The sequence below is a fragment of the Chroicocephalus ridibundus genome, chromosome 21 (genome assembly GCF_963924245.1).
Source record: "Chroicocephalus ridibundus chromosome 21, bChrRid1.1, whole genome shotgun sequence".
NCBI classification, from domain to species: domain Eukaryota; kingdom Metazoa; phylum Chordata; class Aves; order Charadriiformes; family Laridae; genus Chroicocephalus; species Chroicocephalus ridibundus.
This window is the reverse complement of record NC_086304.1, coordinates 1062579-1075579: the sequence shown is the minus strand read 5'-3', so window position 1 is coordinate 1075579 and position 13001 is coordinate 1062579. Positions and strand designations below refer to the sequence as shown.

General features: G+C 44.9%; 1 protein-coding gene across 2 annotated transcripts in view; it reads right to left on the bottom strand.

Annotated features, from left to right (window-relative positions):
• The window catches only part of ASH1L (ASH1 like histone lysine methyltransferase), a 63118-nt gene that overhangs the window by 22838 nt on the left and 27279 nt on the right, over positions 1-13001 (bottom strand). For both annotated transcript variants that reach the window (XM_063357115.1, XM_063357117.1), the window contains exons 4-6: positions 12230-12331; positions 8530-9271; positions 7258-7437 (exon numbers count right to left, since the gene is read on the bottom strand). In XM_063357115.1, coding sequence (XP_063213185.1) covers positions 7258-7437; positions 8530-9271; positions 12230-12331 — 1024 coding nt within the window. The remainder of the gene's footprint in view (positions 1-7257; positions 7438-8529; positions 9272-12229; positions 12332-13001) is intronic.

Genomic DNA, 13001 nt, shown 5'->3' with positions numbered 1-13001 from the left:
TACACTCATCACATCCGTTTTGTCCTGGTTTGAGGTAAAACAGAACTAATTTCAGTAATTTTATGACATGTTTCAAAGCTCATGATTTGATTTTTCTCCATAACTATTATTCAGGCAACACCCAATGGGACACCATCAACTTTCAATGCCTAGTATGTGACAGATAAGAAATAGCTAAAATTACAAAAGTAAGAGAAGATCAACAGATCATATCTGATGTTTCTTGCTTAGGTATGTGACACGTCACACATGTAGTGTGGCTGCTTTCCGAATCTGCTGAGAGCAAACGTTCCCGTGCTGCTCCTTCAGAAGGCTGTTCATCAAGAAAAGCAGGAAAAGCACAGAAATCAGAGTTAAAAAAGCAACGAGACGCCCCCCTTTACAGAAGGAAAAAACAGGAGTATGAAATAAGAACGGCTGTACGGGTCAGGCAGATGTCGAAGCACCGAGTCAGTAAGCTATCCTTTATAAACATCTCCCTTTGGCTACTGACAAACTACGGACAGAAAAAACCGACGTGGTTATATTTAGTCCTGCAGCCCTGCAACACTCAGGAGAGACTTCTAAATGTTAAATATACCAAAGGTTAAAATGGTACTGAAGCCTATTAAAGTTTGCTGAAGTTTTTTAAGGGATGTATTTTGATAACTGGACATACAACTGAAAGCTGACTCAATAAAAAATGTGGTATTATTACTTAACTAGTGAATGGCAAATGCAAGTTAAAAACAAATTTTGAGATACAGACATCCATACCTAAAAATAATTACTGAAGGTCAGAAAGAGAACTGATGGATGGCAAATAATTTGTGGTTCATATACTCTTCTGACCCTTTCTGGATTTCTGGTACTTATTCCACAAGTCTAACAAGTTACTAAATTTTAGATAGAGAAATAAAAGCTATGGCATACTGCTGAAACGATGCTCGACACGCTCTTCTTTAAACAGCTCTCCTTTTAATAGCGTTGTATGGCAAGGTTCTAGTTTTATGATACACTTGCATTTAACTTAACGTGTACATGTGGATACACAGCTATCCTAACCAAAAAGCAGTAACAATCTCTCAAGCAACAGTTTATGCTTTTTAAATATTATGACCCTTTTTTTTTTTTTTTTTTTACTGATGGCAGGAGTTAATTTCATTTGCTTTGGGAAATAGGCAGGTCCTTTGCTCACCAGGCAAAAATGATATTCTAGAGAGGATTAAAACAAACAAACACCAAACCCCCCCAAAACCCAGCCAAACCACCCCCACAACTCACGCCTTCTCTCCTTCCATGTTGTGCCGCACTGAATCACCAAGACTTGCAAAGAAAGGCCATAAAGTAACTGCTTACAAGACCTGGAAAGCGAGTTCTTATCAAGAGGAAATAGAAAGGTGTTTTGAAAAGACAAAGTGTGAACCTCCGTTTCCAAGAGGTAAGGAAATCCTTAAACCAAAGGCAGAGAAAAAAGGAAAAACGTTCAACAGAAAGGTGACTTAATTCAAGCCAAACGTGCACCCTTTAACATCCACATATTCAGTGTAAAGAAAGCCAAGGGAAAAATAAATTATGGTAAATAAACTGCAAGGAGGAAACCCGTGTGGAAAGGAAATGCAGAAGACAATTGTATAAAAACACAAAATATAACACGAGTTTCTTCGGGCACTGCAGACACACCCATCTCAGACCTAGTCACCAAGAACAGTGGGGAAAGAGCCTCCTCTTTCTCCTTCCAAACACAAGGATGAAGGATTGTTACGAGGCACGTAAAAACTGTTATGACAAATCAGTAAGTTGAATAAAGGCCATCAATACTTATAGGGACTTCAAGAGGGAACGGCTGAGATGTCAAAATAAAGCATCATTATTCATCAAAAAAGGGAATATACTAAAATAATCAAGTATAAACAATACACCCAGTTTTATAAACGTAAATACCATGCAAAAAAAGCCTCATGAATTAAAAAAGGCCTCTCTATCAAGTAAAGGTCTGTACTAACAGCCCCACACATTCCCACTAGGAAGAGGATGAGCTATTTTAGGTTGGGGTTTCTGGGCAGGCAGTAAGTTTCTGGCTTTGTGTTTAGCTGCTCTCTTTACGAGCAGCCCTCTCCCTCGGGCTTTGCTGAGGCGTGCTGATTGTCTTGGAGAAGCTCAAAATCGACATTGGGGCCCCAAGTGCCACTAACACACCTTTATGACCCCGACCAGCCTCATGGGGGACTTCCACCCACACCCTGCGCCCATGGCCCCACAGATCTGTTCCCGTCCAGCCCGGGGCATTCTGCCCCTGCCCAGACCACCTCCCGGCACAGCGATCTCCAGCTCAGCCACAGGGAGATCCATGGGAGCTGTGGATCTGAGGGCTTCCTGGCTTCACCCTGGACCTGCCTGGCAATCCTGGGCTGCGTCTGACCCTTGGTACCCTCACCAGACCTGATCCTGACCTGCAGACTGACGTTCCCACTTAACCTGCGCCTGCCTCGTCACCACAGACTCGTCTGGCCATCCGGACTCGTGGCTGACACTGCGTACCATTGCCCGGTCTGTCCGACTCGCCTCACCCAGGGCTGTGGGAATGACAGCAGGCTTCTCAGCAAAGGAAGAACATGGAGCTGTCGGAGTGGGGCCGGAGGAGGCCCCGGAGCTGCTGGGAGGGCTGGAGCCCCTCTGCTGGGAGGACAGGCTGAGAGAGCTGGGGGGGGTCAGCCTGGAGAAGAGAAGGCTCCGCGGAGACCTTGGAGCCCCTTCCAGTCCCTCAAGGGGCTCCGGGAAAGCTGGGGAGGGACTCTGGAGCAGGGAGGGGAGCCACGGGACGAGGGGGAACAGTTTTACACTGAAAGAGGGGAGATTGAGATGAGATGTGGGGAAAGAATTCTTGGCTGTGAGGGTGGTGAGCCCCTGGCCCAGGTTGCCCAGAGAAGCTGTGGCTGCCCCATCCCTGGAGGGGTTCAAGGCCAGGTTGGACGGGGCTTGGAGCCACCTGGGCTGGTGGGAGGTGTCCCTGCCCAGGGCAGGGGCTGGCACTGGGTGGTCTTTAAGGTCCCTTCCCAACCAAACCATTCTATGAGTCTACAATTCCTTTGCTACTGCTCTGATCCCACTGTGCTGATGTCATTTCTCTAACTAAGCTCAAACACTCACTAACCAGACACACCTCGCTACAGACGGGACAGGTCACAGGAATTCCCAGGACCAAACCTCCTCACATCCTCCTAGGATCAGCCGATCGCGCTGCTATGGAGGATAGGTACCTGCTCCTTTTCATACCATGCTCTGTAAGACATTTCCCTCAATAAGCAGATGGAACAACTGTTGCACTGTTGCAGCTGGAAAGCAAAAGATCTCTCTAGAAAGCCAGGATCACTCCCCCTTTCAAGCAAGCCTGTTCAAAGAGGGTGAGACCTCACCAGTAACCACAGAGGAACGAGACCTAACCTTTTGAGTACTTAGCATACTTTCAGCAGTAAGCTGGAAGAGCACGTTTCTGATTGCTTGGCAGAGTGAAACACAAGCCTGGCTAGATACGAAAGGCTTCCCTCTCTATAATGCACTGCCTGAAGTTGTTTGGTTCAGTTTCTGTGGGGACAAATCTAAACCACCCATTTTGTAAATGGTCCACTTACCAACAAGAGACTGAACTGGCCTCTCTTTGCAAGCTCCCGACAACAGGGCAATGGCAAAGTGATTTTTTTGCTGAAGATGAGACCATTTTGTACTGCTCTGCAAAGGCGGGAGGTCAGGCTCAGTCTCAGAATGTCAGCCTAAAGTCTCAGGCAAATTAAGAAGGGAGCAAAGACCAGGACCACAGTCTGCTCTCCTGTACCGCCTTTTCTCTCCTTCCCTCCTTTTTGATGCCGCGTTCCATTTCTGTTCCCCCTCTCCAGCTTCTAGTGTCTTCTCTCTACACTCTTACCACACTGGCTGGGATTAGTTCCCTGTGGAATGCACGGTTTCATTTTGGAGGAGCAGAGCCCAATTTTCTCTCTCAGGCCGGAGTCTGACAAACGTTTTGAGTCAGTATAAGCTGGCTTTGCTGCTCCCCACCTTCTGCTGTTGGTGTGACCACAAGGTTACCTGCACCAGGCAACCTACAGTGGAAGGTCGGATTTCATCTGAATCACCATCCCGGCCTGGTCCAGTTGCCCTGGTCTTCCTGACGGGACAAAGGAAGGGACGGCACAGGAACAGGAATAAACCACAAAGGTGAGGAGAAAGCGAAGCCGATTCTTTTAGTGCAATGTCAGCTTATGCCAACTTAAAGCGTTTGCTGAACTGCAATTCATTTGCGGTTCACTTGCACCGTCAGTTTAATTCAGCTGGCTGATTTTTCAATGGATGTGCTTCTAAAATGTTCAGTTACCTACTCTGAGTTACCCTGCGGCTCCACAAACTCTAGTGTCAGCAAAATGGAGGCCCTGGAGGACCAACGTGCCCATCGCATGGAAACGCTGCCTGGTGTTTACGCTGAGGCCCGCACTGAGCTACGCCGTCCATGCAACTTGGGCCGGCTGTGGGTACCTAACGATGGGCGAGACGCAACTCAGTGTCGGCCGCAGCAAATTCTATACATTACGCTTTTGCAATGAGGACTCATATTTGTTATTATTGATAAGAATCATGTATTAGATAAAAATATTGTATTTCCCTAAACAATAGACGACATTTAAATTAATTACTAATTTACTAACTATTACTAAATTTCTTTGGTGAACTAGACTTTGCGCTCCCCTAGGGAAGTCACTGCTGGGTAAACAGGTCACGACTCCTACACAAAATCTTCCTTTGTTTTCAAAGGTGCAACCACACACTGAACTTCTCTTCACCAAAAGACCTGTGTAACTCTTCCAGTGGGAGCTGAGGATTCTGGAAAACTCACATGGCGGATAACGCCAGATCAGCTATGCTGGCTATAAAATTACATCCGGAAATCGAGGCAGAACTGGAGACTGACTCCAGAAACCATTCCTTTTATTCTTAGTTCACTTGAAAGGAATCAAAGTCGGAGCTTTCTTCACTGTGCTAATAAAGTTTCTAGACCAAGGTGAGTTGGAGTGAAATCCTGTTGAGGTAAATTGTACAATTGACGTGGCTGCAGTGAAATAACGCAGACTTTTATCTTTTAACAGTAAACCAAAACTGGCAGTGACAGGACAAACATCTTCTGTGCTGTTGTTTAGCAGCTGGATGTGACTGATGTAGAGGGAGGTTGGAAATTGTAACAGTAAACCCCAGTAACACCTTCACGACCTGCTACGTTCTAATGACGCTTAGGAAGTATTTAAGAAAGATGCAATAGAGCAGGAAAACGGTCTAAGGCAAAGTGTCTGCAACTGAACACTGCGAAGAGAAATACAGAAAACCGGTGAGTACAACACCCACGAACAGCGAATGCAAGGGCTGTTGTAATGGAGACGGTGATTAACACTTAACTGTACCATCACTAGAGGGTGCCGCATGATTACGGAGTTGCGCTTTTGTTCTCAACTAAGATCATGTTTTCATACTCATACGGCAGGAAGTAATATAAATAATGGGATAACAACATGACCTTCTGCTCTCCTCTTGCACTGACATGTGTCTGACACCGCAGCAGAACTGGAACAGCAAGTTAAATCAGCAGAAATTTAATTATAAAAAAGTGACTATTGTTCTGCTGATTTAGTTTGCTGAACCAACTTAGTAAAGAAGTGACCCAGTGCCAGCGCGAAGGTGGGATCGGCCCTTCAAGCCGCACCTTGCTGTAAGACAGGACACCCAAATCACGATGGCCGCAGTTCTGCCCTTGCCCCACCGTGCATTTCCAGGACTTGTTTCAGCATCAGGGTTGGAACACCCGGGCAGGGCAGTACTTCACATTGGGCAGGCAGCATCTGCGTCCCTGGTAGCGTAAAGTTCCTCAGTGTTCTTAAGCAGCTCACCATAAACATCAGTGTCAGCGCGAGGGAAGAACTTGGCACGTGGAGGAACAGGCAGAGGGGAAGACCAAGTCAGACCTCTTTAAACTTCCAGGGAACCGCAACACAAAATGTAATGGGACAGGGAGGGTTGTTTGTCACGGCCTTCTCCAGGGTGATGAACTCGTTTCCATCACCATCCACAATAGCTACAAACCTTCACTTTCACTTTCTGTACTCATACAATTTTTCAAATTACATGTTTGCTTACTGTCTATGAAATAAGGGTCCTGCATTGGCTGACTAGGACTGACAATGTAACTAACATTTAATAATAAAGAAGAGGAGAAGACTCACTCAGGTCCTCTCCTAAGACAACAGACCTCATTTTTATGATACAATATTTGAATGTTGCATGACGGCGTATACCAGTGACAGACCGTCCAAATGCTAAAAATTTTAGCACATCTGCTTTCAAACTACTAGGAACATCAGTGGTCTCACTTTGATCAGACCTAGATCTTTTGTCCTTCCTTAGAGTCTTGATCCTTTCATTGATGCCTTCGTTCTACTATGGAAAGAGAATGCACCAGGAGCAGCTGATAAATCACGCCAGCAGTCTCCCAGTGGTCTCTGCAGATTTTTAAGTGGTCTACAACATAGTGGGAAGGTGCCAAATTTTCTCGCCTTTTAATCTGTCAGATCATATTAGAAGAGAAGCACAAATTCTTGACTTCAACACATTTGTTCAAACGGCTGTAGAAAACTCACGTAACTACAAATGGAAGCAGAAGAGGGCTGGTTACGAGGAACGGGAGATGTCCGCTTTCTAATGTACACTAGGTCGTGAGACAACCGGTGGAAAAAACCTTAAATGAATGCTGGATTTTTGCTCTAAACATCTCATAGAAAATAAAGGAGATGAACTTCACTTAACTGTGAAATGAACAGGGTGCGTATTTGAAACTCTGTCACACGAAAGATGACCGGTCGTCATGATTCAGTCAATAAAAATAGAAACCCAATGGCCCCTTTTATGTAGTCACTGTACTCGGTACCTGAACACCTCAGGCTTTCCCAGCACTTTTACTGCCATGATCGTTAAGGCTATCAAATGAAGCTCTCTTACCTTTTCAAGGTCGATAATCAGAAACACTTTCAGATTGCTCGAGGCTGCTTTCTGACTGGGGTTACATTTTAAATCTTCACTGGGTCAGATTCTGATAATTATCATGCATGCAATTTTTCACAGGCGTGAATTAAGTTGATGGTTTTATTTCAGCTACTCATTAGTAGCAGCACTTTATGGCTCTAGTTGAAAGAAGACAGTTTCCATGGGAATATCAGACAGCAGCTTTTCAGTGGTATTACTTACTCTGTTGTTTTGTACACATCGGAGTAGAGCCCTGCCTTCTGGTACTTCTTCTTTGGGGGTCGAGGAGCTTTTTTCTCGCGCTGGGCTAGAGAAGGCAAAGGCTGCTCAGTGTTTTCAGGTTCGTGCGGTTTCCCAAGGGCATCATGTGGACTGGAAGGTTCAGCTACTGTCTCAGAAAAACTGGAAGAAAAAGTAAAGATTAAAGGTCATCTACCATATTTCATTATTCCTCCCTATAATGTGGTCAGCAGAAAAAAAATGTCATGTTTCCGAATTACTGCATGTCTCAGCTATTTAAAAAAATGCAACTCAATGATCGTGATCAAGTGGCAGCTAAGCATAGTCACAAGGAATGTATGATCTTTTAATAGTAATGTTATTATTAATTATTACAAAAAGAATGTTGTTTGTACTGATAACGTTTATCCTTTGGAGCCTCAGTTGAGTAATTTAGAAGGTGGCTCGTGCTATCTGCTTTTGTACTCTAAAAATAGTATACGGGAAACCTTTGCTTGGGCATCAGGAGAGCCATACAATACACCCTTTGAACATGCGGTTCCAGCAACGTTCTGCGAATCTAAATGCCTACATTACAGTATTCATTTCTGAAACACAAATGGATGGTTCTTTTTCAGAACTATTCTGAAAACACATGAAGGAAGACTTCAGGAAGAGTTTGATCCGTTTGTATTGGTGACTTTGGGGATAAGCATGTGGTTAGACCAGAGACAGATTTCTGGTTTACTAGCCAGCGACTACACTGGTGCACACCTGAACTCCTCCTTGCTGCCTCGGTTTTACTCTTTATTTGCTGCATATCAACTGCTCTCACCTGACGTTCTGTGCTGCTTCTAAGGATTCGTCTGTAACGCAAATGAGTAACACTCTTTTAAGATTCCCATGGCGCAGTTCCTTATTCTGCACATGATGAAGGAACAATCTTTGCTGTGACATCTCATCCGTAAACCTGCTACCAGCCCATTAAAAGTATTCTTCACCAAGACAACCATAAAACTTGCTTCACTTGAGACACAAGCGCCAACCCAAAAGGTTTAGATTATCTGAGATTCCATCCCATTTTAGGGTGTGCTCAGTAATTTAGGAAGACTCTAAGCACACTTAAAACTGACGTGTTGGTTCCCTCTAAATTGAACTCCTTAATAAAAACAAATGTAACAAGCACAGCTCATTGTTGTAGGATTCTTTCACGGATGCAAATGTTATAAAATCCACAATGACTACACTGAGGGTACAAAACTGTAAGGGAATTACCTCTTATTGCTCTCCTGCTCATCTTCCGGCAAAGACTTCTGTCGCTTCCTGGCCTGTTCCTCTGCAAGCCACCTCTTTCTCTTCCAGCCTTTTCGGTGGTCTGCATTCAAGTTCACGCTTTGCACTACAGCTTCAATCACATCTGTGATGGTATCGGGTCCGAGGTGTAAGGGGCTGCTGCTCTCTTGTCTTTTATCTAACTCCTGACTGACCAGCCGAGCCGCCTGGAAAGCCTGCATGGAAACGACGGCCTGCATCGGGTACTTCCGGGGCCTACCCGGCCTGCGCTTCACAAAATTATTCCCTGTCCGTGACTGCCTTTGCAGCTTTTTGGCTTTCAGAATTTTATTGACGTGGTCAAGATTTTTTTTTGTCGCCAAGATCTTGTTATAATTGCACATTTTCCTAGCTTGTCGCTGCATGGCTTCGACCACGCTCCTCTTGAGGTGATGTGGGGAGTAGCTGCTCGGCAGCCTGTCTGACAGAAGCGAGATGCTGTCGCTGCAGGAGCTGCCGGGAACCGCTGGAGCGACGAGGCTGTCCTGTTTCCCCAGAGCTCTCTCCCTGTTGTGGTTTCGAGCAGGACTAGCTGATGGCGGGACAGACACGTTTGCCATGACTGCTTCTAAGGTTTTGTCCAAAGGAGCCTGGCCGTCGTGTTGCGCCATGCGCTGCAGTAAGCTGTCCACTGGATCCTCCACGGCGGCTGCCAGCCTTGCTCCCCGGGCAGGGACTCCCATCGCTGAAACACAGACAGACGTGTACCGAACAGACCTGAGATACGATCAAATAAAGCTGGAACTACAATACTGGAGCTGGATTGACTGGCAGCCTTTTAAATCCTATAATTGCCCGGAACGTTCAATGACAAGAGAGCAATTTCTGTAGCACAAGTTCTAACGGGAAAGAGACCGAGCGACGCAAGTAAGTGAAAAGTCTGCATTTTATATCAGCAGTTTTAACATACAAGCATTTTCTCTTTCTTTACACGCAGTCCCCCACTTCTACTAGCAAGGAGCAATGAGGGCATCCCCTCTGTGTGTACAGTCCAGAACTCTTCTCAACACTAAAAATAAGAAACCCTCTGTGCACAGAAAAATTAAATAGTGATAAAAAATTTGAACAACATCTGAAACGTTTTTAATCTAATTTTTCTTTTTTGTAGTCCGGAAGTACTGAAACAACTTTTTCATTGCTCTTGCAGCTTCTTTATCAAAAAGACAAACATAACGATGACAGAACCGATTGCAGTGAAGTACAGGCCTGCATAAAGGTAAATCAAAATATCTGCACAAAAGAGAAAGGCTAATTTACACAGGAGGTAAAGTTAGATCTCACTTTTTAAACTAAATGTTATATGCTCTAGAGCTGCAGGCTGGTATTTGAAAACGAGAATTTCCAGGTCAACCATATAGATTATACTGTATTAAAAAGGGATTTGTTCCAAACTAAGAGCTTCCCAAAGCTGCCCTGCTGGTTCTTAGTGATAACATTTAATCAGAAGAAACCCTGTTCTTTCTGGAATAAAACGGATGCTGTCTTCTCATAAATATATCACAATTGCACGTTAGCATTTACAAAATGTTACTGTAATTGTGGCCAATTATTTAGATTAGATCTACTTAAACTAGTGGCTCCTAGACTGAAGAGCACGTACTAGCGTAAAGGTACCTGTTCAAGGGAGGACACGAAATGTTCTTATAAAAGGGTTTCTACCATTTGTCAGGAGGGAGATTATGCATTAGCTGACAGAGATAAAGCACAAACTGTTTAAAATAACTATTTTCTAGTCCTAGCACTCACTAGTCCAAGTGTGGTACTCCGGAGAAATGTATTCCTCATTAAGATCCCAAAGTCATGAATTTGCAACTGCAAATCAAAACGGGCTTCAGCGACTGCACAATTTAAAGGAGGAAGGATCAGCATAACAAGTTCTAAAAATCCTCCTATGGACAACGTTCTTCCTACAGGGTGAAAAAGGAACAGAGAAACATACTTGTCCGGTCACTGCCGTAAGCCTAACTGTAATCCCTTGGAAAACCTAGCAACCTGAACAACTTTGAAAGAGCTGGAGGGATTTACATGTTCAGCTTTCAATTTTAGATGAAATAATAAAGATAAATTAGTCTTTGTTTTCTTACGGTCTTTAAATACACATCGGAATGGAGCTGAGGGCTCCTCACAGAAACACCATCTGTTTCACACAGTGAGCTCCGTAAACAGCTGCGCCATCCAACGACAACCGAACTACACAACACATTCGGACACTAAGTCTAATGGACGTCCTTGAACTAGCGGCTCTTTGGAAACCGATCCTAAAGGATGGCACAACGGAAGGCTGTGATCCCCAAAACAGCTGCAGCCCGGCTCAGGCAACCTCGCAGCTCTTGGTAACAAAGCAGCTCTCTGACAAACGCGCTGAAATCCCACATGCATTCCAGACCTACGGAAAATATAACAAAGACTGGTCTTTTCAGCTGCATCATCACTTTAATGACTTTGAAGTTGATAAACTTGTGATTCATTTCATTCCTATGCTCTCTCCTGCACAAAACACGCCTGAACTTTTAACACCTTCCTATACGCAGACTAACACCGATTGCAGTTGCCCCTTTAAAATGAGTAAGTAAGAGAAGGTTAACAAGATAGAGAGGAAAAAGCGAGAACGCCTCTTCACTGCAGATGCCTTTCTTTAGCGTATGCTGAATACAGCATCTGTTGCAAATATCTGTTTAAAGGCAGGAGGAAACAGCAGTTTTGGCACATTCTTCCTATACGGAAATCGTAACTAGTTCTGTAAGCACCAATCCTATGGATGTTTACTACAAATCTGCGATCAGCTTCAGTGTCTAAGAATGTTTGAATCCTGCTAACAGGAGTTCTTTCTACAGCTGGGCTTCTTACAACATTGGTCAACGCTATGGATTTTTTTGTGTCCAATGCCAGGTAAGCTCACATCACGTTTTCCTCAGAGGGCCTGCAAACAAGGTCTGGTTTTACTAACTTGACTGTAATCTACAGGAAATGAACATTTTCAGATCTTCCCTCTGACAATTTGGTCCATCCATTTGACAGTTCCGTAGGTGTGAAAATGTGACAGAGCAACGCGGACGCGTTCACACAGTGTGACTGCACAAGTCTGACCTCCTTACCAAAGGAAGCTCAAAACATACCAGGAGCATCGTTCCCTTCCTCGGGAAGCGAACAAAGATGGACGGACTTCCTCAAGCAGCAACCTGCGCAGGATGAGACCCCGTGGCTGAGAATGCCCGCTCCCCCAGTATCCTGGTGGCACACATTTGCTCAGCTCCACCATGATTTTGTGCATCGAAACTCAGTCCTCATTGGACAGAATTGATGAGAACACTACCAGCGTTCCCATGCCCTTCGGGACTTCCACCCCTTTCCTACTATAATTTTTGGCCTGCCTGTGGTCATTCACAACTGTGTCATTAGTGACAACTGGCACAAGCTGCTTGTTATTCCCTGTCACCTTAGCACGATTCTCACATGCTATGAAGAAAATACAACAGCGCACCCTGCCTTGAGATCCTAACAGCTATCCCCCCAAGGGCACCGAACACGAACAACCAGGTCTGGTGGGAGATGTCCCTGCCCAGGGCAGGAGGGTTGGAACTAAACGGTCTTTAAGGCCCCTTCCAACCCGAACCATTCTACGATTCTATGAAATATTACTTGCCTGTAGAAGATGTGCTCTCAGACGTTGATCTCTTTCTGGAAGGGCTGCAGTTTGTGCTCTCTGACTGCCTCTGGGAAGGTTTGTCCTGTGTTGGCGAAGTGCCTGAAAAGCAGATCAGGGAAGAGAAAAGCACACAAAAAAATCATTTCAGTCTGGTAGTGCCAATACAACACGCTGTAGACGCTAAATATTCAAACTAAGATTACCAGTTTTCAGCTTTAGGAACATTTGTTTGCTATGATGCACGTAGGTGGAGAAGGATGGAAATGGACCATCGAGAAAGGATTTCTCACAGGCAAAGGGCAGAGGCAGGACAGTAAACAAGCCATGAGAAAAAGCCACTTAATACCGTCACAGTACTAGCTTTTATGTAAAACAAGAAAACAAACCCCCTATATTACTACTTTCAAATTAAACCCTAGCTTCACTCCTTGACTTTTACAGAACAGCTGAGTTTGGAAAGGACCTCTGCAGATTACCTAGACGAACCACCCTGCTCAAGCCAGCGTCAACTAGAGCAGGTTGCTCAGGGCCACCACGTTTGGTTGGGATTTCAACAACTTCAGTGATGAAGACTCCTCAACCCATGGATCAATCACTTTACAGTAAGACACCTTTTTTCTTATGTACGAACAGAACTTCCCGTAATTCAGTGTGTGCCCACTGCCTCCTGCCCTGTCGCTGGGCACCACCGAGAACAGCGCGGCTCCTTCTTTACTCCCCCCCATCAGGCACATGTACACATCGGTCCGATCTCCCTTGCACATTCTCT